This window comes from Patagioenas fasciata, chromosome 22 (assembly GCF_037038585.1).
Source record: "Patagioenas fasciata isolate bPatFas1 chromosome 22, bPatFas1.hap1, whole genome shotgun sequence".
NCBI lineage: Eukaryota > Metazoa > Chordata > Aves > Columbiformes > Columbidae > Patagioenas > Patagioenas fasciata.
In genome coordinates, this window is record NC_092541.1 from 4,622,525 (window position 1) to 4,650,156 (window position 27,632).

Sequence of the window (27,632 nt, forward strand, 5' to 3'; positions counted from 1 at the left end):
GGCGGCTCCGCGCATGCGCCGCGCGCCCCCCGCCCGGGCTCGGCGGCCCCGGCGCGGCGGCGGGTGCGGGGGCGGCCGAGGGGCCCCCGGCGACCATGGGCCGGAGCCGCGCGGGGCGGCGGCGTGAGTGGGGCCGGACCGGGCGGGAGGGAGCGGGTGGGACAGGGCGGGCGGCCGCGGGGTGGGGGAGGCGGGGGCTGAGCGGCCCGGGGGCTCCTGAGGGGCAACGGAGCCGCGCGGCTGAGGGGAGGCGGGAACTCTGAGGGACCCGAGCGGCGGGAGGGACCGGGCGGGCTGAGGGGCCGCAGGGGGCTCGGGGGAGCCGGGAGCTCTCAGGGGAGCCGCGGGGCTGAGGGGACCGAGCCGCCGGGGGCTCGGGGGCCTGAGGAGAGGCGGGAGCTCTGCGGGGACCCGCGGGCTCTGAGCGCACCGAGCCGCGGGATGAACGGGAGGGACCGAGCGCCCGCGGGGCTGAGGGAGCCGGGAGTTCGAGGGCACCGAGAGCGGCGGGGCTGAGGGAACCGGGTACTCTGGGAGGAGGCGGGACCCCGAGTGGAGCCGCGGGGCTGAGGACACGGAACCGTGGGGCTGAGGGAGGCGGGATCCCGAGCGGCCCGCGGGGCTGGGGGAGGCGGGAGCGCTGAGGAGCCGCGGGCTCCGGGGCCACTGAAGGGACCGAGCGCGGGGGGCGCCGGGCGCTGTGGGAGGAGGCGGGATCCCGAGCGGCCCGCGGGGCTGGGGGAGGCGGGAGCTCCGAGCGGCCCAGGAGCCGCCACCGTCTCAGCCCCAGAGCCCCGGGGGTTCCCGTGGGGCAGGGCCACCCCGCGGGCAGGGCCACCCGCGCTCCCGCTGGGTCCCCGTTTCGCGGCCGGGCGTTGCTGATGTGCCGTCCCCAAGTGTAGCAATGCAAACCCTGGTCGCAGCTTTCTGCCATTGGAGACGAGCGTGCAGCCTTCGATGGCAAATTTTGCGTTTTGCTGTGATCGTAATTCTGAGTAACAGGTATTTTTTTACTTTGAGAGACACCAGCCGTGTGTCCCCTCGCTATGAGCGCTCCTGGCACAGGCAGCTCAGCCGTAACCAACTCCTCGCCCTGACAGGTCCCTGAGTGCTGGTGACGGCAGCACCAACACAAGCAAAGAAATAAACAGCCCCTTGAACAGAAGAACAGTTATAAAGCTGTTGATAACCTGAGTTAACCGTGTCAGGTGCTACTCGGTGTGTCCATGTGCTCCATCTCAATGCAGAGCACGAAGAGGAAAAATCCACCCTGTTACTGGATAACAGAAGTTTTGGCTCCGTTGGGCCGAACTTTCACAAGAATGACGTTTGTACAGTTATTTTTACTGGGTTTTTTTAGCCAACTCTCTTTTCTACTGGCAGGAGTTAGTTCTGAGTCTCTCTGGTCATTGCGACCTTGCGTCCCAGGGAAGTGCTGGTTTTGTTCCACCGTCAGCTTGTTTGCAAATAGGAGATGGCGCACAGAGATTTAATTAAGGCATGGATGTACCCTATGGATTCTCGAGCAACAGTTGGTAACCCCGGGCTCAGCATTTTCAGTTGGTATTTAGAAACAAGAGGAAGAACAAAAACTTCACATTTGACAGACAGCTCATTATTCTTGTTATTATTTCCATGTCTTCTGCCAACTGCAAGTTGAGGATAATTGGTAGAAAACAAATCTGTCCCTTTCTGTTTGAATCTATTTCATGGTCGTGTTCAGCAACCCAGTCTGGTTACCAAACCCCACCTCTCTTCAGGCCATTTAGGAGGGGAAAGCTGCTGTTTTCTGTCAGGACTTGTGATTAGGAAAATGAACAGTGCCCCTTTCTCTTGTTTTCTATTCTTTCCAAGTGTATTCTAAAGTTACGCTTGTGCTTTCTTGGGGGAACAAGTCAAGTCCAATCTACAAAGTGGGATATGTAAGAAAGCGAATGTCCAAACACACAGGTAATTTGAGCCGCCTTGTGCTGTTCGTTATTCTCCCCGTGCGCCTGCAAACAGCTGGAAGTCCCGTTTTTCCAGCAATCCCCATGTTAGCTCCGGTGTTCCTGTAGTTCTGCAGGGGCCGGGGGGACGCGGGTTGTTGTCCCTCTGGCGGGGGCTCGGCGGTGGGTGGGGTGACCCCATGCGGGTTTCAGTGTGTGACGTTTGGGCTGCTGGTTGTCCGGCCTCCTCCTCCCCTGGGCAGCGGCAGAAGCTCCTGACAGTGACGCCGGGTGGTTTGAGCGGATCCCGCGCGGCCGGACGCTTCTGCCCATGTCTGCGGGCGAGGTAAGAGGAGGGGACCCGGAGCGAGGGAAAGGCGGTGACTTGAGTGATTTTTCTGAACTGAAATGGGACAAAACAGCAAGGGACGTACATCAGTGCGCCTTGACCCAGATTTTGGAAGGTTTGTGTTTCAGATCAAAGTTAAACTTGTTTTACAAGACCCTCTTTGTTTTTATTTCAACTGTTGTGCTGCTTGTTGTGGCTCCAGCTTCTCCTCCTCGCAGCGGCTTCTAAACCCGGCTTCATCACATTTCAGATCACTCAGAATGCTGAAAGGTGATTAAAACAGGAATGACTGCCTGTACCCTTATCAACGTGACTACCTTTAGTGCTTCTAAGACTAGAACTGCAAGTTTGTATTATCACTGGTGCATCGGAGTATCGAATTATTACTAATAGACAACATTTTCATTAAAAAAACCCTATTTCTTTAGTTGATGCAACAAGATTGTTTTTTGGTTTTTTAAAGCAACTCCTAGGTCTGAATACACAATTATAAATGATGAATTGTCATTAAATACCTGCTGTCTATATTCATAGCTCTTCATTAGTGATTATTTTCCGTGTTATTTTGAAGCAGGCATCCAAGTCAGCACAGATGACCTGCAAGTGATGCCAATATCTGTAAATAACTGCAAAATCAGAGTCACAGACTGTTATAGAAGAGCCCCAAAAGGGTCGGAAGCCGTGCTGACGGTGAGGACTTGCGGTCCCATCCGTCTCCTGACAAAGGTTAAAAGAAAACTCGATCACAGCTTATTTTTGTGAGGACAAAGGTGTAGCAAGGCAAGTTTAGACCCATTTTAAGAATTTAGTGAAGATTTTAGTACTGTGCGGTTTTGATTGTAGACGCGGCTTTTTCTAAAGAATTTTCTGTGCTTCAAAAGGTTTGGAAACTTGCGTAGGTGAAACTTTATCTTACTAGAAGGTCTTTTTCTGGCTTTAATCTGTGTGGTTTATAACTGACGAGGACAAGATTCGAGAGGAAAAACGATCTTAGAAACTGTGAAATCTAGTCGCTGAGGGAGAGTTTGTGATGGATTCTAACACAGATTTGTTGACTTGGTAACTTACTGACTGGCAGCAACTTTTGTAAGTCTAGAAAAGAAACCCCAAACTCTCTTACTCTGTCGCTTTTTGCTGAGGATGAGCCCCGGAGCGCTTCTGAATTTGTGTGTAGGACCAACAACCCACCCAGAATCGCTATCGGGAGTCATTTAATGCTGAAAGCACCGATGTGATTTGCCAGCGTTCCCCTTGTTAGTACCTGCGAGGGGTCGTGTGGCTGAGAGAAGTCCCCAGATCAGTTGGTGGGTTCACTTTTAACATTGAACTGGACAGAGGGTGACAATGTTGTGGCTCTTTCCTAAAGCCACTTCAGATTTTAACTGCTTTTTAAACACCGGCAGTGCACAGCGAGGTGCGGCGCTTGTGCCTGAGCCTTATTGCTCAGCCAGGGTTCTCCGCAGAGCCGCACAAATTTGGACAAGAGCAACGATCATTAAATAGTTGGAGTAAAATCCGGGGCAGATAATGGAGCCCTTTGTTGTCTGGCCCAGGGGACGGGCGCTGCTGGCTCGTTAGGAGGAAGGTGATCCTCTCTTCCCACCCTGTTTCCAGCTTTTGGTTTTTGTGCTTTGTGCTCCAGATTTATTTGTTTTTAATGTGCTCAATAGGAAGTCAATTATTCCCGTGAAAAAAGTTCCATTAATATTCCCTATAGCTTTTCTTCAACACTGCTGACGTTTACGGAGAATCGCGTTCCGTCCCAGCATCCCTGCCCAGCACAGGCTCCCAGAGTTACAGATGCACCTCCAAAAGCACATCCCTGGATCACAGCCCGATCAACCCCGGCCGTGCAGGGAAACGACCCCGTTTGCCGTGCTGTGTGAGTCCATTTTTTATTGTAGGACCCCACGTTGTTATCGGTCTGTCCAGCTGGTCGTTGTGCTTCCCATGAGCAGCAGGACTGGAATCCCACTGTCCTGTATTTGTGTCGTGTAATAACGCGCTGTGCTTTATTCTTTTTTTGGCTCACGTTGTGGTTAATAATGGTCAAATTCTATTAAACCGCGTTTCACTTGCTCCGTTCAGCATTGCTCAATGTCTAAATTCTCCCCCTGAAAAAAAAACCCATACTTTAAAAATATCTAAATTATGCACTGTCCGCTCTTCGTCATGGTTTTGGTAGCTGCTTTCTTTCTGTTAAAAGCCACAAAAATGAATTTATCTTCAAAATGCTCCTTAGAGGGGAAGAAGGCGATGTTAGATTTGACCTCCTCATACCATAAGTATAAATCGTTATCTCCGCTCGGGCAGTGACGCACAGTTGTCCCCAAATTGTGGACTGTCTGGAAGTTCTGGCTTGGATTTTTCCAAACTTGGCTGTCTTTTGTGTCAAAGGTTTTAATGTGAAAGTTCCTGGATGTGCTCTGGGCTAAACTGACATACGGCAACGTACGGCTGGGCGGTTACGACGCTACGGGTATTTCTGCAAGTGTAGGTGACTCAGATCCATACCTCGCTATTGGCTAATAATTCCTCAATGATTACACTGCAAAGAAAAACCCGAGGCTCTAAGTAATAACACAAGTTACAAGGTTTTCTGACTCTATAAATAAAAAGCTATATTTGGAAGAAAAAAAAACTAATAGTGTATTTATGGACAAAACTGTATCAAGGGAAATGTGATGGAAAAATTGAGTCAGATGAGCTGATGTATGAGGCATTTCCCCGTGGAGTCATTGGGCTGAAAAATGTTTTATGCGCCTAAACTTGAACAGATGCTTCGACACACACACACACATACAATCCCAGTTTAATATTAGCAGTTCTGCTCATGCCACTGTGATTAATTCACGAACCAGCCTGGTTTAGTCTCTTTTCCGGGGGCTACGGGATATTTCCAGATCATCCAGGTACTTAAGCCCGTGCCTAACTGTGAATATGCAAGCAGCAGGGTTATTAGCAGGATTTCTTTCCAGCTTTACATTAGGCATGTGCTTAAATGCCTCACTGAGCTGGGATTTACATTTTTACACAGGAGTGAAGGATTTCTCCCTGTTACCTTGCTTGGATGAAAATCGTTGGAGTCAGCCAGCTTTTTTGCCTAAATAAGGACATGATACCGGCTTTCGCCTCTTACGGTTATTAGTTCCACCTTTTTGGTTACAAATTTGTCAGAAAACAATTGAGTGTGTGTGCCTGACCTGGTTTGAGATCCCATCGCAGTACGGAGAGCAGACATCCAGATGGATGACCGGCAGATCGCGCCGACTGTTCTTTTAAGTCCGAATGTCGCGTTCGGCGGTGCCGGATCGGTGGCTAAAAATCGCATTTTATGCTTTTCCTTTGAGCACCCATTGCTGGGTTCCGCTTGTCCCCTAACCCGCTTTCCTGGGGGTGTTTTATTTACCTCATAGGTGCCTGCGTGTAGTGCGTCTCTTAAAAATCCCCAAAGCCCTCCCAAAAAATACAATGCGTCGGAGTCGGTTTCCACTTTCTGATTGAGCTCAACTGATGAAGGAATGTGGAAAAATAACTTCTGGGTCTAAACCTAATGACTTCTGGGTCTAAACCTGGGAGTACGCGGTTTATGGGATGAGTGATGCTGCTTGCAGCATCGTCTCCCGTTCCCACACACTCAACTGTAACAAGTATTATCTGTTAAGTTCTGTATCTCTCTCGTGCCTAAAATAGCAGAGAGCCTGGAAGGGCGATTGTATTTCTTGTGTGTAGATGGTTTCCATGCTACCTCGAGGGTGAGTTAACTCCTGGAAGTCTTGGCTCGGTTACGGATCCAGCACTGACAAGTAACACCGTGTAATCCGGGAGCTGAGCTTAGAGGAACCTCAAGGCAGGCAAGGGCTGCTCCCAGTGTTAATACATTCTTAATTGGCGTAAAAATAATTAAGGTTCTTATGTGTGTCTTGCAGGTGTGCTGCCTTGCATCCACCATCTCCTCCTAAAAATTGAAACATTAGATTTTCACGGTAAAATTATTTTAGTTGAGAAATGACTGAATTTGAGTTACAACAGACATTTGTTCACGAGAGTTACTCAGCTGAGACTCAAATTCATAGTTAAACTATTTATAAAAGAAGAAGAATTTTCGTAGTGGAAACTGCGATACTAAAACAATAAAATTGAAGTGTTTGAAAGGAGGGACACCATGATCGTCTGTGTAGCCATATGGAAATTATTCTTGATTCCTATAAAGTCTTTGCTCCTTCTGGAGTTTACTTGGCATGTCCTCTTGTGCACATACCCAGCTTGATTTATATTCTCAGTCTGCTCTTGCTCTCTTTACAATCCGTGGCTAAACCTTATCGATCCGGGCGTCTGCAAAAGCCGATTCCCCGAGGATTGTGCTGGAGAGTCATCAGCAGAAATAAATCGTTGCTGCCCTTCAAGTGTGCAATTGCAAGAGGTTTGTCCAACAAGTAAACACTGCTTACCTCTCGGCTGTGACTGCCACTGATTAAGAACCTGAGGTATCGATTTCTTTCCCTTTTGGCTCCCGCCAGCGTCTCTGTTAGCTGATTCATCAACGTGCTTGTACTGCAGCCCTGGGGAGACGCTCCTGCTCCATGAGAACAGCCGCACGGGTTCGGACCGGGCGTCCGCATGGTCCCAGTCCTGTTTCTGACACAGAAGCACGTTTGAAACCCCTCTCAGCATTTTGACCGCTTTCTGCCTAGAGACCATGAGCCAGTGCTGTGCCCCTGTAGCCAGGAAGGTACCTGGTACCTGGGGTGGATTAGAAGGGGGTGGTCAGTAGGTCAGAGAGGTTCTCCTGCCCCTCTGCTCTGGCCTGGGGAGACCACCCCTGGAATATTGTGTCCAGTTGTGGCCCCTCAACTCCAGAAGGACAGGGAACTACTGGAGAGAGTCCAGCGCAGCCACCAAGATGCTGAAGGGAGTGGAGCATCTCCCGTGGGAGGAAAGGCTGAGGGAGCTGGGGCTCTGGAGCTGGAGAAGAGGAGACTGAGGGGGGACTCATTTCTGGGGATCAATATGGAAAGGGGCAGTGTCAGGAGGATGGAGCCAGGCTCTTCTGGGTGACAACCAGTGACAGGACAAGGAGCAATGGGTGCAAACTGGAACACAGGAGGTTCCACTTAGAGATGAGAAGCAACTTGTTGGGGGTGAGGGTGTCAGAGCCTGGCCCAGGCTGCCCAGGGAGGTTGTGGAGTCTCCTTCTCTGCAGACATTCAAACCCGCCTGGACACCTTCCTGTGGAACCTCAGCTGGGTGTTCCTGCTCCATGGGGGGATTGCACTGGATGAGCTTTCCAGGGCCCTTCCAACCCCTGACATTCTGGGATTCGGTGACTTACCCATCAGGTGAGGCACTGTGTCTTTATTTCAGTTTTTAATGGACTTTTCTTCTCTGGGCTTCTCCAGATTTTACAGCTCCCTGCTCTCTTCCCCCTCTCAACCTTCGTCTTTTTCCACTGTTCTTCCCACACAAGCCAGCCCGGATGTCTTCTCTGCAGAGTTCTGTTCTTTTTCCACAGCAGGGGATGGTGACGATGACCAGAGCCGTGCGCCGTGGCTGGGATGCGGTTGAGCCGCGGTGTGAGAGCAGCAGGTGCTGTTCATGCGCTCATCCTGCTCTAACACTGCTAAAATGCTCTTGGCTTTCTGGACCGTGGCGAGTGGTGCCGGAGCTTTCACAGAGCAGCTGACAGCCCTGAGATCCCCTGCTTGCTGAGGCCCTCTCAGGACACATTTTTTAGTGTGAAATCAAGATTTTTTTTTTTTTTATTCAATATTCGCATCACTTTATCTATGTGGAATTTCATCTGACATTTTATTACCAGGTTACTTGGATCCATAAGGCTCTTCAGCTGTTCTTGACAGTTGTTTATCTTCCTTGCCTTGAGTGTTCCCATCCAGACCCTTGGGCACGTCCCACCCACCTCCCTGTTCTGTTTTACTCAAACACCGTCCTGGTCCAGTGCAGGTCCCGGCCTGTGAAACTCCGCTGGGATGTCCCTCGGTCCCTCCCTCGCAGGAAATGACCGTTTACTCCCATTCTTCGTTATCTTTCACCCAGTTTATCTGTGCAGGGACAGTCCCTTTTCCGGTGTGGTGCGTGTACCACCCTTTGGTGTCCCTACAAGAAGCGTTTGATGAGAGAGACCCTCAAATCTGAAAAATCCAGGTAGTCTGGTGCCTGTTGTGAGGCTGGAAGTCTCTTCTCTTCCCTAGGATATCGTGTTTATACAGATGTATTGATTGTCCACTAATTCTAGTCTGTATTATGTTGTCTAATTAGCCCTATGTGATTGCTGAGTTTGGAGCCTGCAGTTTACCGGGGTTTTTTCACAACCCTTGTAGTTCTGGCATCAAAGCAATTTGAAGAAAGGCTATAATCAGCTTGGCTGTTGATCTCTGAGCTCCGTTAACCTCTTTGGTGAATGTCACCCACACCTGCCAACCGGTTACTGTTCCTTTGGTGCTCTGTCCTGTCACCTTCTCTCTGGTCACTTCAGTGTCAGCCAGTGTCACCGAGTCTCCAGACGGATGGACTGGCAAGGCAGCCGGCCTGTGTCTGATTTTGTGAGTAGGTGTATAAAGAAGTCAATTAATTTTTCCTGTGTGGCATTGTCAACTCTTTTAGTAGCATTAAGAAATGAACGTGCTCCTGGTGGTGACTTTGTGCAGGGAGGCTCCGTCAAGGTGCGAATAAGAAACTTGTGGGTAAAAATCTTCACTTAACAGTATCTGAAGTGGTAACAGAGTGATGGGGAGAAACTATTTTAGTCATGGGACAGATGGCAGCAGGTGGAGGGAGGGGATTGTCCCCTCTGCCCCGCTCTGTGAGACCCCCCTGCAGTGCTGGTCCAGCTCTGGGTCCTCAGCACAGGACACACATAGACCTGCTGGAGAGGGGCCAGAGGAGCCCCAGGAATGATCCGAGGCTGGAACAGCTCTGCTGGGAGGACAGGCTGAGAGAGTTGGGGTGTTTAGAAGAGAAGAGAAGCTCTGGGGACACCTTAGTGCAGCCTTTCCGGACTTAAAAGGGGCCCATGAGAAAGGAGGGACAGACTTTTGAGCAGGGCCTGTTGCGACAGGACGAGGGGTGATGGTTTGAAACTGAGGGATAACAGGTTTAGATTGGACATTGGGTGGAAACCTTTTACCCCAAGGGTGGTGAGACACTGGCCCGGGCTGCCCAGAGAAGCTGTGGACGTCCCATCCCTGGACGGTTCCAGGTTCAGGCTGGACGGGGCTCTGAGCAGCCTGGTCTGGTGACACGCCTCTGCCCATGGTGGGGCTTGGACTGGATGGGCTTTGATGTCCCTTCCAACCCCAACCATCCTGTGACTCTGTGAACTCGGCAGAGCAGGTACGAGTTGCCTTAGTGAGGGAATCCCCCAGTCAATCAGTGCTTCCCTGTTAGGAATTACCTTGCTTTTCTTTCTGTGAATGTGATGCCATACAGCAGATGCTTTAGTACCTTTTGTGTTAAGAATATTTTTGCAAGCGGACCTGCTCACCTCTCTGTTAGAAAATGCTCAAGCGCCTTCCACGTACCAGTGACTTAACCCATCAGAGAACTGGTGAAGCGATAGTTGGTGATTATCTTTGCGTATGTACTCTGTCAGCATTTGGCACTAATGCAATCTAGAGTGTTCACATTTTTTGTCTCTAGTTTGCATTTTCCCATGAGTGTTTTATTCTGGTAATGCAGGTGGGAAATCACTTGTATCCAAACTCACAGCATGGCCTTCGCCAGGCTTGGGAGTGCACCGGGTTGTCCAAAGACAGCAGAGGCCACCAGTCGCTCCCTGGAAGGAGATTTTGTTCATATAAGACTTTTTTTACAATCTTTGGTGTTCTAGCTATTTTTCTAAGTAAGATATTTTCAGGCCTTACCACTGACCTGGCCAGCGCTTTGTGATCCTGTTTATACCAATTCCCACTTCGTGTCAAGACAGCGAGTCGTGATTTCCCCGTGGTCGTGCTACATGGTGGTGACCCTCTGTTTGGAGCTTGAAGAGAACACGCACAGAGCAAGCGCGAAAGTATTTCACAGTATCACAGTATGTTTGGGATTGGAAGGGACCTCAAAAGATCATCTAGTCCAATCCCCCTGCTGGAGCAGGTGAGGTCGTGCAGGAATGTGTCCAGGCGGGCTTTGAATGTCTCCAGGGAAGGAGACTCCACAACCTCCCTGGGCAACCTGTTCCAGTGCTCTGTTACCCTCACTGAGAAGAAGTTCTTTCTCAAATTTAAGTGGAACCTCTTGTGTTCCAGCTTGATCCCATTGCCCCTTGTCCTATCATTGTTTGCCACTGAGAAGAGCCTGACTCCATCCTCGTGGCACTCACCCTTTATATATTTATAAACATTAATAAGGTCACCCCTCAGTCTCCTCTTCTCCAAACTAAAGAGCCCCAGCTCCCTCAGCCTTTCTTCATAAGGGAGATGCTCCACTCCCTTAACCATCTTTGTTGCCCTACGCTGGACCCTCTCCAGCAGTTCCCTGTCCTTCTTGAACTGAGGGGCCCAGAACTGGACACAGTATTCCAGATGGGGTCTCACCAGGGCGGAATAGAGGGGAAGGAGAACCTCTCTCGATCTACTGACCACCCCCCTTGTAATACACCCAAGGATGCCATTAGCCTTCCTGGCCACAAGGGCACAGTGCTGGCTCATGGTCATCCTGTTGTCCTCTAGGACAGACAAGATGTGACCACCCTCCTAAAATCCTGAAAGCTTGGAAATAAGAACCCGAGGGAACTTGGCTCTGTCACGTTGCCCACAGTTGTCCCTGGAGTATCTCGGTGTGTTTCTTTCCATCTTCAGCAGGACCAAAGAGCCGTATGTACCGTAGCCCCGTCCCTTTGCACCCTCATATCAAGTCGCATGCCTGGCTTAAGCAGTTTATATGCATTTTGGAGACTAATTTCCTTAAATTTGTTGCTAATTTTAATCATCTGTGTTGATAAGAAGTCCAAAATCCATGGCCATGGAAAGCAGTCAGGTGGCAAAAGCCGACCCTGCTGCTGGGTTGTGCTTGGTGAAGTGTGCGGTTCGCTGTGCCGTGAGGCGTGGTGGGAAAAGGCCTTGGAGCTTCCTCTCATAAAACAGAATTATTTGCAGCAATTCTCAGAAGGCAAAACCCCCGTTGGTGTGTGTGTCCTCCCAGCTGTGCGGCGGAGCGGAGGGAGTTCAGTCAGCGAGAAAAGTATCCACGTCTTTCAGAAAATCACCATTTTGAGTTTCTGATTTCACTCTAGGAAATCACTTTTTTTCAGCAAATAATTAACTTGGTGAATTTATGTGAGTATTTATACTCTAAATTTTATCTTTGGCAAAATAAAGCTGTTAAGTCTCTTGCTGAACTCAAGCTGGAGTCACATTTTCATGCCAGTGTAGCAGTCTGCTCTGATTTACTACGCTCCCTTTCTCAACACAAATTGTACTTAAAACCGCTTTACTGAAATGAAACTCTTCAATTATTTCTGCAGTTTAGTGGCACTTGAGAGAAGCTGAAGCAGCAGGAGAGCGAGCGCTTGCCCGGCACGCTCCTGTTTGCGGCTCTCGTGTTGTAGCGGACCCCTTGCCCCTGGAACAAGTGTCTGCAGCGTGTGGCCGTGTGTGCTGTCACCACCAGAGCGGTTCTGATGACGAGACACTTGTCCTTGGCTGTCGGTGTTCCCAGCACCGTCCTCACGGGCTGTTGTGCTGTACAGGTAACCGGCGGTGAGATGTTGCAGCTGCCGTCCTGAGTTCAGTGCTTTCCTCCTAAAGAAATGTGGAGTTGTGTAAAGTCCCAGGGGTCTGCAAAGCGTTTCTGCTCCTGCGTATCTCAGCAGGTGGGCTCTACGTCAGGGATTGGAGATCTTCCCTACCCAGACAAGGAGCTGCCGCACAGCGTGTGTTGGCTCCCGGCTTCATTGCTGCTATTGCAGCATTTGGTACCTCTGGAGGCCGCACTCCTCAAACCACAGGACATCAGCTGAGCTTTGGAAACCCTGGGCTGTGTTCAGAATCAGAGAATCACAGGATGGCTTGGGTGGAAAGGACCTTCCCAGCCCCCCCCAGTGCCACCCCTGCCATGAGCAGGGACATCTTCACCAGCTCAGGTTGCTCAGAGCCCCATCCAGCCTGGCCTGGGATGTCTCCAGGGATGGTTCATCCACCACCTCTCTGGCCCACCTGGGCCAGGCTCTCACCACCCTCAGGGACAACAATTCCTTCCTCATGGCCAGCCTGAATCTCCTTCCTTTCGTTTCAAACCATCACCCCTTGTCCTATCACAACAGGCCCTGCTCAAAGTTTGTCCCCATCTTTCTTCTCAGCCCTTTTTAAGTCCAGAAAGGCCGCACTAAGGTGTCCCCGGAGCTTCTCTTCTCCAGCTGAACCCCCCAATTCTCTCAGCCTGACCTCCCAGGAGAAGAAAATGTTACATTCATTTGAAGAAAACATTGTATGAATTTGCTATAATTGCAGGGTGAGGCAGTGTCTTCTATTAAACCAGATCACAGAGCTGGGAAATAAAAGTCTTTTTGAATTCGGGTCACAGTGAAACAACTGCCACGCTGCAGAACGGGTGAGTGGGGACGTTGTGGCAGAGCGTGTCATGGTGCGTGGTATCTGTTTCATTTACAAACCATTCATGCTCGTTTTGGAGGCGTATCTGTGAAGCAAACACTATCATAGTTTCTTTTGACGGTCATAATATGGTGGTGGGTGAATTAGGTGTTCATCCCCATTAGATTGTATCCAGCTCAGCCGAGTGAGAGCATTTTGACATACAGGAGCCGACAGAATTGCTCTCTTTTGGCTTCTCTCTCCTTTCCCGAAATGGCCACGAGAGTGATATTTGGGTCAGCTGCCTCCGGAGTGTCATTTTCTTTTGATGCTCATCCCTCTGAGCACATAGGAGGAGCCCGATGGGGAAGCGCTGAGGTGCTGTTGGCTGCAGTGGAGTCAGGAGTAGTTAAAGGGGTGTTGTGGTTATTCAAATCGCTAATCGCGTCAAGACAGGGAAATCTCTGCTGCTTGACTGCAACGGCGCGCGAGGGAAGACGGCCTCGCCGAGACTCGCTGCGAGAGACAGGGACCCAGGTAAGCGCTCGGCAGTTGCTCTCCAGGAGCACGTGTTCCTCCGCTTTGCTGCGCACATCACGCACAACGGTGCTGTGTGTCCTGCGGTTTGCACCAGAGGCCTTCTAGGTCTGGCTGGGAAAATGGGGTTTTTCCTTCTTTTCTTGCCGCCGTGTTCCAGGTCTCGGCGCAGATGTCCCCGTCCGTGTGTCTGCAGCATCAGGGCGGGCATTGCGCTGCGGGTGCCTTAGAGCGCACGGGTTGTTCTGTGCCCGGGCTGCGCTGTTCCCCGTGTCTTGGGGTGCACCCTGTGTGACGGTGTTGCAGAGTTTGAAGCCGGACACCATCCTGCAGTTCCTGTCCCTTCACTGTCTGCAAGCCTGAAATGAGCTGGATCGGTGGGACTTGCTGGTACGTGTGTGCAGTAGCCCCGGCCCTGCTCTCCATCGTGCTCCGTCACTTTGCAGTGGTGCTGGTCACTTAATAACCTGCTTTTTGCTGTCATCCTCACTGCATTTTTCCATCTGTACCCTTCCGTTGCCCACAGTTGTTAAAATCACTGCTGAGAACACAGATGCGATAGTCAACAGTACAACATTTTTAATAGTTTAATAGTATATTGTGTTTATATCATGCCAGTGCTAGTGGGAGGGTGAGTACCCAGCAGCAGCCCGCACTGTTTCGGGCAGTTGTCCCGCGCTCTGAACACGCAGGATCTCAGGTCTCTGTGTATTTCAACTCCCTGTAACTTGTCCCCCCTCTGTTATGTTCATTCTTAGAGGAAAAATCGCTTTGCTGCTGTCGTCCCAGACTCTTCTGTGTCATACCCAGGGAATGGTGGTGAGCACAGACTAACACACAGCAAATTCCACTTAAACAGAAGAAAAACTTGGTTTACTGTGAGTGTGGTCAGACACAGGATCAGGTTACCTGGAGAGCTGCGGAGTCTCTGTCCTCAGAGGTACTAAAACCCAGCTGGACATGGAGCTGCCAACCTGCAGGAGATACAATTGGTACTTAGGCCTAGTTTAAGCTACCGGTTGGCAGAATATTCTACGTTCCTTAGGGTACGAGGAAACCTAGAGGTTAAGTATCTTCAAAATATAAGTGACTGAAGTAAGTGGGTGATGCTGTTGCAGCATCGGACTTGTCGGGTGTCTGGCGTGCTCAATCTCTGCGGTATTTTGGCAAGCGGTGACACTTCGTGTGTCTGAACCAGGGTTTAGTAGCCCCGAGCTAAGGAGCACACGGCGTGTTATCAGATGGATAAGAGAGAGAACTCCTTGGTGTTTGGGAGACGTACGTGTACGATCACCTCGTGGAAAAGCCTGCGGGATCCGCTCGGTGCGGAAGAGCGAGTTGACAGCTCATCGTTGGGAGGGGTTTGTGGGCCTGAATCCACACTGACACCGTGCTCCCCCAGTCTGATGGTCGTTGTACTTGGTAGGAACAGCCTCTCTTGAGGATGCCCTCCTGCTCTTTATTTTCTAAGGGTACAGATAGCAGTCCCTGGCCGTGCTGCCTGCACACAGCCTGAGCTGGCAATCTGAGAGCTCAGGTTTTGGTTAAACACATGGCCTTGGTCTCTAAACAGCCGTGTTGCGTGGTTTCTCTAGTATGACTTGAAGTTCAGATGCAAACTCTTTGCAAAAAAAAAAAAATACATCGCCATATACGTACTGTGTAGTTCCTTGTTTTCAGTGTCCAGCTAAATTACGCGAGGAAGGAGTTTTGCTGTACGTTACCGGCTCTTGCATAGCAACGAACAAGTGCGGTGATGCTGGGTTGGTGAGTTGTGCTGGATAAGATCAGTTTGTACCAGAGCTTCTCAAGCCATCTGGGCTTAACAGGGTCAAACTACATTGTAGAGAAACACTTTGTGGTGTGTGAGGCTCCAGAAAAGGGAGATGGGAGAGGGAATGGGCTGCGGATCCTGGGCAGAGGTAACTCGGAGGTTGGTTTTGAGCTCTAGGGTAGCAGCTCCTCACTGGCTGGGTTATTCCCAACCCACAGGCTGAGCTGTGAAGGGTCAGGGATCGTTTGTGCCACAAAACATGAGTCCCGGTTCTGTGCTGGTACCACCGAGGTTTGGTGGAGTTTGATTGCCATTTGCTGCCCTGAGGATCGAGGGTTTCATTGCAAAGACTGTCAAACAGCGCACCGCGTCTCGCCCTGCGATCTGCTGACCACTTTATTTTCTCCGTCATTACATTTCACATCACCAGCGCAGGCATCACCTGCGGCTTCTGCTTCTCGAGGAGAAACTCCTTTCCTTTGCGGTGCCAGAGCCTGGCCCAGGCTGCCCAGAGCGGGTGTGGAGTCTCCTTCTCTGAGCCATTCAAACCCCCTGGACCCACCTGTGTGATCTGCTCTGGGACCCTGCGTGAGCAGGTGGGGCTGGAGATCTACAGGGATCCTGCAACCCAACCAGCCTGGGGTTCTGTGGTTCTGCACCTCACATCTGTAGGACAGGGCTGAAGAGCAGCCTGCTCAGGTTTGCTGAGCATCCAACAGCTCTGTCCTCAGTCACAGAATCCCGGAGTGTCAGGGGTTGAAGGGACCTGGAAAGCTCATCCAGTGCAATCCCCCCATGGAGCAGGAACACCCAGCTGAGGTTCCACAGGAAGGTGTCCAGGCGGATTTGAATGTCTGCAGAGAAGGAGTCACTCCAGAAATGCCAGACTTGGGCGCTCGGTACCAGCCTCCGAGCCGGTACACCTCATTCCAGTGATCCGAAGGGATCCTGACTGCTGAGCGTGTACAAAGGGATTCGGGCTGACACAGACCCCAAAGCAGGGCTCCCAAAATCTCCTGAGCTACAGAGACTCTCCGGCCCAGCCTCTTGTCTCTACAAGCTCAGGCTCGCAGATGAACCCACATCACCCTGCAGCTCCTCGTGTCCTCGGGGTGTCCACGCTGTCCCCATGGTCGCTGTCCCTCCGAAGTCGGGGTCTCACAAGCTCCGGGGTGTCTGCCCTGGGGACGATGCTTCGTGCAGGAGCATCATCGCTGGAGGTGCAGTGAACGCCGGTTCTGGCCAGCACGAAACGCCACGACTTCATTTGAATCGTGTCACTGCGGGGGAGTGTTGCTAAAATTGTCACTTGGCTTTTCATGTTAGCATTACCTAGAGGGCACACTGAGGCTGCTGGAGGTTCGTGTCTTATCTGCGAATTCCAGTTTATCTTGGAGCTGGATGCTCGGGTGGGTATATGTATGTTGATTTTCAAAAACATACGTATTTGACATCTGTATTTTTTTGACAGCGCAAGAATCTTATTATTTCTCTACCTCTTACCCGTGTTTTTTAGAATTCTATTTATATGCTGCACAGGATCTGCGGTCTCATAATTCAAGGAGGGTTTTTTCAGTCTCGGGGGGATCAGCAGAACCTCGTTAGCCAGCCTGGTAGTTGAATGTTCAGAAATTGTTTCCAAATTGGCACTGACGCTGGGGCTTTTCAAAACCACTCTCTGCTGTTTGCCACGTGAGAAATGCCAGATGATGGAATATTTCCTTGAAAAAGCGCTGCGTGTCGTCCAGAAAGTCCCAGCTGCTGTAAACACTTCTGATAAGCAGAATGAAGTTGGTGGTGATTGAACCGAGGGATGGAGAGGTGGGAGCGATGAGTTGTTGTGTTCAGGAAGATCCCGTGTCCTTTTTCTCTTGTTGGGAGGACGGACACTGGAATTTAAGTGGCACGGTGCTCAGGATCCGCGCTGAGCTGGGACCTGGCTCTGGCCACAACCACCTTTGTTCTTGAGCACTAAAGTCTCACTCATTATTTCAGGTTAAAAAATACTGAAAACAAGCCCTGTGCTTCCTCAAAAATAATTGAAAATCATGCACTTTCTAACATTTCAATGTAAATGAGATTGGAATGAATAATGCTGATTATTCATTCATCCTAATTTAAATCCTATTTTAATTAGCCTGTGGGCCCAATTTCAGTTTCACGCAGCATGAAACCTCTTTTGATTATCAACAGAATTGTCATGTATTCTTGAATTGGTTTTTTTTCTGCTCGGTAAACATCTTTTTAAACTGCTTAAAAACAAAACAAAGAGATCATTAATAAATTAATCAAATTTCATTAGCATGACATGGTAGGATGTATTTGAAGGAGGAAAACAAGCCTTCATGTAAATATATTCCCCTTAGGGGCTGCCTTTTGGCTACAAAGTCTTTCTTCTACATATGCTGTTTGACACAAGAGGTGCTGGTGAACTATGGAAATTCGGGCAGGCGAGAGCTCCGGCTGCGGCCCCGCCGGGCACTGCTGTTCAGGGACAGCTCGGCTGGGGCTGGAGCACAAACCCCCCAGGGCTGAGCTGGGCAGGTGGTGACCAGTGAGCCATGCTGGAGAGGTCACTTGTAGAGTCCTGCGAGCCGGAGGGACAGCACAGGATGGTTTGTGTTGAAGGGACCTTCAGAGGCGCCCCGGTGCCCCCCCTGCCATGACAGGGACATCTTCACCAGCTCAGGTTGCTCAGAGCCCCGTCCAGCCTGGCCTGGGATGTCTCCAGGGATGGTTCATCCACCACCTCTCTGCCCAACCTGGGCCAGGCTCTCACCACCCTCAGGGCCAACAATTCCTTCCTCATGGCCAGCCTGAATCTCCCTCCTTTAGTTTAAACCATCACCCCTTGTCCTATTGCAACAGACCCTGCTCAAAAGTCTGTCCCCATCTTTCTTATGGACCCATTTTAAGTCCAGAAAGGCTGCACTAAGGTCTCCCTAGAGCTTCTCTTCTCTTCTGAACAGCCCAGCTCTCTCAACCTGTCTTCCCAGCAGAGCTGTTCCAGCCTCGGACCATTCCTGGGGCTCCTCTGGCCCCTCTCCAGCAGGTCCATGTGTGTCCTATGCTGAGGACCCCACAGGATCCCCTCCCTCCGCCTGGCCCATGGCAGGACTGACTTTCTGGGCTGCAAGTGAACATCAAGTCCAGTTCTTCAAGCTCTGCTACCCCGAGTCCTTCTCCGTGGGGCTGCTCCTGCTCCATCCATCCCCACTCTGCTGATGTTGGGGTTGCACTTGGCCTTGTTGAACCTCCTGAATTTCACATCCTGCTCCTCCAGCCCCTGGAGATCCCTATGGACTGTGTCCCTTCCCTTGTATCAGCTGCACCCCTGGGCTCGGTGTCACCCCTAAACTCACTGAGGCTGCGTTCAGCACCGCTGTTCATGTCATTGATGGAATGACGCGAAATGAGTCCCCATGTCATACATACGAAGTCTTTTGAGATTCAACAGGTGGAGTGAGGCTGCTCTTAAAACTCGGTGATTGCATGCTGCACTGCCCTCTAGGTGCCGTACATCTCTGAGTAAAGACATTGCTGGGCACGTTTCACCAGGTAACGGCAGTTCTAGCCACCCCCATTGTTCCTGTCCCGCTGTCCATCCCTCTGACGCTGCCACCGTCTCATCCCAGGGCAGGATTTGAAGGCTGCTGCAGCAAACAGCTCCTCCGAGGTGCGGTTCTTCCCTCCCCAACTGCCCATCACGCTTACATGGGAAAACCAAAATGAGGTGAGATTAGTCCCCTGTTTAAATTCACATTCAGACCCACACACAGGCTGGAGTGGGGAAGCTCCACGTGTGAGAAAGTGTCCGGTCTGTGGGTATGTGAACAACAGCCATGTTCAAATAACTCCAAAGATTTCCTGCAGTGAATCTCTAAACCTAAAGGTGATTTCTTGTTTCCCGTGTACCTGCTCCACATTCTTCTTTATTCTTTCTGGGCGTCAGCGTCTGCAGAAGTTGGATGCGCAGGAGCCAGCTCGCTGTCAGGGATGAGCGTTGTGTTGTTTGCATTGCCAGCTCCGAGGAGCCTCCTTGGCTGGAAGTGCCGGGATGAACTTATGACAAATACAAGGAATGAAAGTCTCTTTCAAATGCACTTCCTGGCATGACTTAAATTAGCTGAAATTGCTGACATTTTGCCTTTTTCAGACGCGTGTCAGTGTCCATAGGCTTTTATTTCAAACAACGGAAAATTATTGAGTTAAATGTTGCCAGAACAACAACTCCGGGAGCCGCCGAGTGTACGCTGGGTGAAGGTGACTCGGTGTCTGCGTCTTGCGGTACGTGTGTTGTAAAGGCAGAAACATGCGGCTTTTAACCTTGGGTCATCGTACTGAAATGAGAGATATCACCGCTTCAATAATTCTGCCTGGAATTTTCTGCTTTCCTATTGTGTTTAGTTTGGATGGGCTGGACATTCCCAGCAAAATAAAGGTTTAATGACAGGTTGAGCCAAAACATTTCCTTAAAGACAAGTTCTTTTCCTGCTGGTGAATTCTCCCATATTTGTGTCTGTAGCTCCGCTCCGGGCTGAAACTAAATTTAGAATAAGTGACACTTTCTCGTTGAAGAGAATCAGAGCTTTTCAGCAACTTATCTGTGCAGCCGGAACTCTCTAATTGACAGAAGCCTTGGTTCTCCAGCACGTGTCCGATAACGCCGTCTGCTGCGTCTGAAGGCTGTGATTAACCTGAATGTGCGCGGCGGTGCGGTCAGCGTCTGTCCGTGGGTTTGTCACGCTGATACTTATATAACCGGTGGAATCAGGGCGTGTGTTCCCGTTGTTATCCAGAAGCCGGGTCCAAAACCGGCCACATTTCCCTGTATCCCGCTCGCAGCCCCCCACATCTCCCTTGGTACGGGCGGCAAAGTTCGGTACGTGCCAGGCACCGGTGTGCGGGTGCAGGTAGAAAATACACCTCGAAAAGCTGATAAATACAACGAAAAACGGTATTTATGAAATTAGATGTCAAGGCAGCGGCTCGTCTAAGAGTAGAGATTTGCTGTCCCCTCTCTTATTGAAACCGGCGCTGATTTTGGGCCTCTCTGTTGTGAACTGTGGATGAATAAACACAGAGTCTGAAAATATAAAGGCTGGTTCCTGCCTTTGTTCCAAATTCACACTGACCTCGGTAGCGAATTAATTTCAGTGTTACTCCGTAGTTTACTTTTAGAAAGGAGTTCACCCCTAATGTTTCCAGTGGGTGAGAATTAACCCCTTCTTAAGCTCATGTGGGTTTTGTCTCATTATTAACTGATGAATTACGCCGTGTGTCCCATTACCCACCCGCGGTTGGCGATGGGACGGGCGGCTCAGCTTGGTGTGACCCGGGTTTGGACTTCACTTGCCTTTTCTGTTCAGTGTTTCGGAGCCTGTGGGCGCACAGGGCACCCCGGGCTCATCTCAGGGACCCCCCGCAAACACCGAACACACGAGCGTCTGAAGCTCCATCTGTTGGCTCAGTGCAGAACTGGGGGGTACAGAGCTGGACTCGGGTGCCTTTTGGAAATGGGGGTTCAGAGTGCAAAACCACGTGCTGTGCGGGGACTGGAACCCTCTGGACTTTTTTCCTGTTAAAATAAGACTTTTTTCAGCCAATCCTGTCTGCAGCACAATGTTACGGTTGCATAGAAAGAGTAGGTTTGACCGTAAGCCTTGGATTGATTGCCTGCTCGGTTCACAGCCGCTAGATTGATTGATGGACCCGTAATCCTTCCTTTTCATCCCATGTTTGCCAGCTCAACAAACTGAACTCTCTCAATCTCTCACTTTTAGGCATCTTCCCCGTTCTTCGGCTGGTTTCGAGACAAATAGATTCCCCGTCAGATGTTTAAGCAAGTTGTGAAGCATGCGGGCACCGAGTGCTGTGTTGCTAACGAGGAGGTAAGATCAGTCTCCTTGCTCTCTCCTTAAAACAATACACAAAGTAAAGGCTGCTTTTCTCTTTCGTGTACAAAGCTCAGTTAAAGCTGTGGGTTGTTCCGCGGGACGCAGCCTCTCGAGCGGTCTGTGTGTGTGATCTTTATTTGGCCGCACACTTCTGTGCCCTTCGCGGGTTTTGGCCGCAGCCGTTTTCCATCGGTCTGGGGAAAACACGGCCTGGTCGCCCAGCCCGGCCCTGTGCCACGCGGAACTTGCTGTCATTACATCCAATTGCTTTAATATGGGAATCATTTGTCAAGATCTTTGTTACTTTTCATTCACTTAATGTGGGCTTTTTTAATACTCCGCTGCGCTATTTTTTTTCATGAAGTAATAAATCAAATGTCCTACGCGGCCCATCCACATTGCGTGTGCTGTTGCCTTTTCAGTGAAACATTGAATTTCACCAGGAGGGGATTACATTTAGATCCTTTAATTCTGTATTGATTGCATCCAACCAAATTTCATTATTCATGTGGAAAAGCCGAATAGTTGCAAATACCACTTTTCCTTCATCCTCCTGGAACTCCTCCAGGTGAAGAATAAATCACTTGTTAGGCCAGAGTGCCAGAGATTCGTCCAGTTCTGGTCAGAGACCTTTGACCACACGTTACTCTGTACAAATCTTTATTACTAACGCGTGTTCAACATTCTCAGAGGACTGGAAAATGTCTGATCTCCCGTGCTATAAAACATCAAACAGTTCTGTGCTTAATATTTTACTCCAGGTGGGCCCGTAGCATCGCTCGCTTCCCTTCACTCCAACACCTCACAGCCTTGCCAGCCCTGGGATGGGTTTTTCACTGTTACGATTGCAAATTTATATTGATTTCCATCTAATATCTCCTCTCAGATTTTTGACAGGTAGCTTTTTTAAACTAGATTTCCCTTCTGCTCTCCAAAAAAACCCACTACAAAATACATACTAAAGTCTTTTCTGACCCTGGAAGGAAGATTTTTAGCTTCCCGAAGGGACTGAACGCACAGAACAGTTGGAGCTTTGGGCTTTACCAGGGCTTGGCCTCCCCAGTGCAGTTAAAATAAATCTTGTTTTTAGCAGTGGAACGTGGCCAACAATGCCCATAAAATCTCAAGGAGTTTACTTTTCAACCTCTGTGTTTTGGAGACTTCAGCCTTACAGAATCACAGAGAATCACAGAATCCCAGAATGTTAGGTATTGGAAAGGACCTGGAAAGCTCATCCAGTGCAATCCCCCCATGGAGCAGGAACACCCAGCTGAGGTTCCACAGGAAGGGGTCCAGGCGGGTTTGAATGTCTGCAGAGAAGGAGACTCCACAACCTCCCTGGGCAGCCTGGGCCAGGCTCTGACACCCTCACCAGGAACAAGTTGCTTCTCCTCTTTCAGTGGAACCTCCTGTGTTCCAGTTTGCACCCATTGCCCCTTGTCCTGTCACTGGTTGTCACCCAGAAGAGCCTGGCTCCATCCTCCTGACACTGCCCCTTTCCATATTGATCCCCAGGAATGAGTCCCCCCCTCAGCCTCCTGTTCTCCAGCTCCAGAGCCCCAGCTCCCTCAGCCTTTCCTCCCACGGGAGATGCTCCACTCCCTTCAGCATCTTGGTGGCTGCGCTGGACTCTCTCCAGCAGTTCCCTGTCCTTCTGGAACTGAGGGGCCACAACTGGACACAATATTCCAGGTGTGGTCTCCCCAGGGCAGAGCAGAGGGGCAGGAGAACCTCTCTGACCTACTGACCACCCCCTTCTAACCCACCCCAGGTACCATTGGCTTCCTGGCCACAAGGGCCCAGTGCTGGCTCATGGTCATGGCTCGAGTGTAAATATCTTAATTAACGTTTGGAATACAGAGCAACCGCATCTTTCTCTTCTGCTCGGGAGTAGCTTTGGGAACGTGTTTTTTTTTTGTGAAATGGCATTTAACTGCTGCTTTTCTTTTGCAGCAGACTTCTCCAAAGCCTGCGGAAGAGACGCCGCATCTTCAAGCAGATTCTGGCTGCTGGAGTTTCCCAATAACAGGTGACGCTACGGACGCACTTGTGCGTTGGTTGTAAAATTCCAGAGTTTTCTGATTGACGTGCGCACATTTGGGCTCGAGCCAATAAACTCACAAATCTTTGGGGGGGGTTTGGTTTGTTTTCCAGTTAAAATAATTTGACCACCATGAGTTGGAGTTTCCTGACCCGTCTGTTAGAGGAGATCCACAATCACTCAACCTTTGTTGGCAAAATCTGGCTGACGGTGTTGATTGTGTTTCGTATCGTCCTGACCGCCGTGGGAGGAGAATCCATTTATTACGACGAACAAAGCAAGTTTGTGTGCAACACGGAGCAGCCCGGCTGCGAGAACGTCTGTTACGATGCTTTCGCTCCGCTTTCGCACGTCAGGTTTTGGGTGTTCCAGATCATCCTGGTTGCCACTCCGTCCGTCATGTATTTAGGCTACGCCATTCATAAAATCGCACGCATGGTGGAACACAGCGAAGCCGATAGAAGAATCCGAAGCAAAAGCTTTTCCACGCGCTGGAAACAGCACCGCGGCTTGGAGGAGACCGAGGAGGACCACGAGGAGGACCCCATGATGTACCCTGAAATAGAGCTGGAGAGCGAGCGGGAGAACAAAGAGCAGCAGCCCGCGGCCAAGGCCAAGCACGACGGCAGGCGGCGGATCCGCGAGGACGGGCTCATGAAGATTTACGTCCTGCAGCTCCTGGCGAGGACCACGTTTGAAATCGGCTTTCTGGTGGGGCAGTATCTGTTGTACGGCTTTGAGGTCAGCCCCGTGTTCGTGTGCAGCAGGAGGCCGTGCCCGCACAAAATCGATTGTTTCATTTCCAGGCCGACCGAAAAGACCATTTTCCTGCTGATCATGTACGGGGTGAGCTGCATGTGTTTACTTTTGAATGTCTGGGAGATGCTCCATTTGGGCTTCGGCACAATCCGCGACACGTTGAACAACAAGAGGAAAGAGCTGGAAGACTCGGGTACCTACAACTACCCTTTCACCTGGAACACGCCCTCCGCTCCTCCCGGCTACAACATCGCGGTGAAGCCGGAGCAAATGCAATGCACTGAATTATCCAACGCCAAAATGGCCTACAAGCAGAACAAAGCCAACATCGCTCAGGAACAGCAGTACGGCAGCAACGAAGAAAACATCCCCGCCGACCTGGAAAACCTGCAGAGGGAAATCAAAGTGGCTCAGGAGCGCCTGGACATGGCGATCCAGGCGTACAACAACCAAAACAACCCCGGCGCTGCCAGAGAGAAGAAATCCAAAGCGGGTTCCAACAAGAGCAGCGCCAGCAGCAAGTCCGGGGACGGCAAGAACTCTGTCTGGATTTAACGTTGGCTCAGTTGAGATGTTGTGGGGTCTTTTTGCTCCTAGTTTATCGTAACCAGCAACCCTTTGAATAATGGCTTCCATTCAGTAAATATCTGACTCTACTTATTTTCAGGGATACCGTTGGCTAGTGATTCTCCCTCTCAGAAAAGGGTTTATACGCATATTCTGGGATTAGAGAACTTGATTCTTCTGCCTTCCAAGTCAGGAGACAAATAGGTATATTTAAATCATTCTCATTGAACGGTTTATGCTGTATGTACAGTATTATAGTACATTTATTATGCACAATTCTTTTGTATTTGTACACTGGATCTCTGATGTTCCACTTTTTTATATTCAGGAGGAGAAAGCAGTGGGTAGCTGGTGGCGTTTTGCTAGTTTTATTACCGTGCTCCGCAGTTCCGTCCTTGTTCTCCCTCGTTTTCGATGCTGCGTTTCCAAAGTGCCTTGAACACACAGCACAGAGGAGCCTCCGGTTGCTGGGAAGCGTTGGAAACCATCTGTGAGCGGTGCTCTCGACTCTGTCTTTTACAAAAATGACGTGCTCCTTATCAAATACAAGTGTCGTGCTATAGCTAATATGCATTACAGGGTTATTTTCCCCCGTGTGGAAAATTATTTCCAGGAAAAACATACATTTGTGAGATGATTTGTGTTCAGAGAACCAGCGTAACGCGGGGAGGGCTCGGACCTCCCTGCAAGCTTTATGCAACAGGAGGGAAAAGAGACTTCAAACTCTTGTAAAACATCCAAAACCAAAAGTAAATGGAAACTACTGGCTTCGGTAACTCCGCAGATGTGTGCGGTGTCTGTTTTTTGAGGCCTGTCGTTACATAACGCCCCGCTCCCCGAGGGCACGGCGTCGTTCCCGTACCTTTTGGAGAAGATTGCTGTCTTTTCCAAAGTAATCCGCTGCGATGGAGTCACGGTGAGTTTGTTCCACTGGAGGAAGAGCCTTCCTCCCCCCAGCCAGGACACACGAGCTGTCTGGAAGAGTTTTCGCCAAGCCCTCGCCGAATATCACTGAAATCGCCTTATCCCAGACCCCTCTCCCTTCCATTATGTCCGAGGACTTTCCTTCAGACAGAGCAATATGTATAATTTAGATTTCTGCTTGAGAGACCGCTCCGATTTGGCATTCTGTGGTTTTGGCATTAAACTTGAATTTATAATTAGAACAGGAGAACGCGGTATTTACTGCCTTTGGCGGCGTCTTCTTGGCAGGGACGCGCATTAATGTTCAAGAGATGCTGAGAGCTGGGTATGTTTTGCTACTATTTATAATCTATTCAGGATCTTGCTCCGCTCTCTTGATTTTGTTAGGCTTTCATGCATTTTAATCTCTTTCGGAGGGCCTGTTGGAAGCGGGACTGTTCATTTCCGAGGCTACCTCAGTCCTTGGTGCCCTCGCCGGCTCGGGAGCGGGATTGAGGAGCACACAGGTGAACCCTACACGTTCCTAAGCCCAGGCTTGACCTTAGATTTAAACCAAGGGGATGCGAGCGTTGCTGTGGCAAGCAAGGGATTCTGTTGCATTGTTTGCAGTGTGGTTTTGCTCTGGGACCACAGGTGTGATCCCAGCTCTGGTTTAGAGACACAAACCTGCCCTTTTGAGCCTCAGCTTCTCCGCTTCGTCTCCAGCGTGCAAACCAACTTTGTGGTTTTTGTTCAGCAGGAACTCCTGGTTGCCACTTGAGAGAGGAGCGACCTCTTTGTTTTATGCAGAAGAGTTTGAGGGCGCCGTCCGTAAGGTCAGTTTAAGTAGCACAGTGTGTAAATAGTGATTTTTTAAAAGCTGGAGGGCAGGGACAGGTAACTAGTGAGATGGGGCGAGAGGGAGTTGATTAACAGCGCTGCTCTAATTAAACAGCAGTCGGGAGAGAAAAGCAGGTGGGCAGGGAGGCTTTGCTGGCAGAAAGCTGGGGGTGCGATGGAGAAATGGGTGGAAAAGGTGTCTGAGAGTGCCAGGGCGGGCGTTGGGAGCCACAGGATCCAGTCGCGGTGCTGGGACAACCGGGGTACAGCGGGGCTGGGGCACCGGCTGTCCCCTCCACCCCTGCTGTCCCCTCTGCTCCCCTGTGCCCTGTATTCCCCTGTCCCCTCTGCCCCCCTGTCCCCTCCACCCCTACTGTCCTCTCTGCTCCCACTTTCCCCTCTGCTCCCGCTGTCTCCTGCGCTTCCGCTGTCCCCACCGCTCCCACTGTCTCTTCTGCTCCCCTGTCCCCTCTGCTCCCCTGTCCCCTCTGCTCCTGTTGTCCCCTCTCCTCCCACTGTCCCCTCTGCTCCCTGTCCCACTGCTCCCCTGTCTCCTCCACTCCCGCTGTCCCCTCTCCTCCCACTGTCCCCTCTGCTCCCCTGTCCCCTCTCCTCCCGCTGTCCCCTCCGCTCCCACTGTCCCCATCGGTCACGGTGTCCTCGGGGGGTCACGTTGCTCTGGACCCTTCGCAGTGCTTTGGGACGGCGAAGAAGTGAAAATCCCATCCCCTCGCTGCTCCCCGGGCAAACTGCAGCGATTTCCTACGAGTGGCTTCAAAGAAACCCAGTTCGTTCACATCAGCCCTTTCCCAATTAACAACCTAACCCATCACCCACTTAAATTACCATCTCAGGTCAGTCCTGTCAGACTTTGCCCACATAAAACCAAGAATCCTCTCATTAGTGAGCAGGGTGTGTAGAATATTCCCATCCCAGCGCTGAAATCATTCCGAAAATACAAAGTAATGGAGCTGTTTCTATTACTACTTGTTGCTTTTCATTTTAATTGTGTATCAAGTGCACATTTTCTCTGAGTGTTTGTTGGTGGTAGACAATGTCTGTTCAAGCTCTACATGTTCCTGGCTGTGTTTTCAGTTTCAAAGCATCAGGCTTGATTTTTCCTTTCGAAGAAACGATCGGTGCATTACCTTAAAATGCTCTCTCGCTTGGGTTTAATGTCCGGAATAAACCTTCAGAAGGGACTTTTGGGCAAAAAATACCGACCGGAACTCGGGTTTGTGTTGTCATTCTCTGGTTTTGGAAAAAAAAACCCTATTAAATCCAGTGGATTACTCCAGTCTGAGTGAGACGGCTTCTTTTCTTCCAGCAGAACCCGTGAGCGAGCGGAGAGGGGTATTTGAATATATATATTTGACCTTGTTTAGTATAATAGAGTCAGTCGGTGCTGACTGTGCCTTTCTGCATGCGAATTGCTCTTCAGTGACAAGAACAATCACTTCATAAAAAGAAGAAATCTCTGAAGTCGGGAAGTC

The 27,632-nt window shown here is 50.5% G+C and overlaps 1 protein-coding gene across 7 annotated transcripts; it reads left to right on the top strand.

Annotated features, from left to right (window-relative positions):
* On the top strand, positions 1-27,436 carry GJC1 (gap junction protein gamma 1). 7 transcript variants are annotated; one of them, XM_065856179.2, is made up of 5 exons: positions 2,170-2,274; positions 3,995-4,159; positions 20,916-21,023; positions 22,983-23,058; positions 23,184-27,436. In XM_065856179.2, the coding sequence occupies exon 5, from the start codon at positions 23,203-23,205 to the stop codon at positions 24,382-24,384; it is 1,182 nt and encodes a 393-aa protein (XP_065712251.2). In that variant the 5' UTR covers positions 2,170-2,274; positions 3,995-4,159; positions 20,916-21,023; positions 22,983-23,058; positions 23,184-23,202; the 3' UTR covers positions 24,385-27,436. The 7 variants fall into 7 exon arrangements, with proteins under 7 accessions (XP_071674057.1, XP_065712250.2, XP_065712253.2 ...); XM_065856182.2 differs by having other exon boundaries at positions 22,986-23,058; XM_071817956.1 differs by lacking the exons at positions 2,170-2,274; positions 3,995-4,159 and adding an exon at positions 1-123 and having other exon boundaries at positions 22,983-23,078.
* The last annotated feature ends 196 nt before the right edge of the window (positions 27,437-27,632 follow it).

Bases quoted from the DNA above. Each gene is read 5' to 3' on its own strand.
- GJC1 (XM_071817956.1), top strand. From the start codon at position 23,203: ATGAGTTGGAGTTTCCTGACCCGTCTGTTAGAGGAGATCCACAATCAC.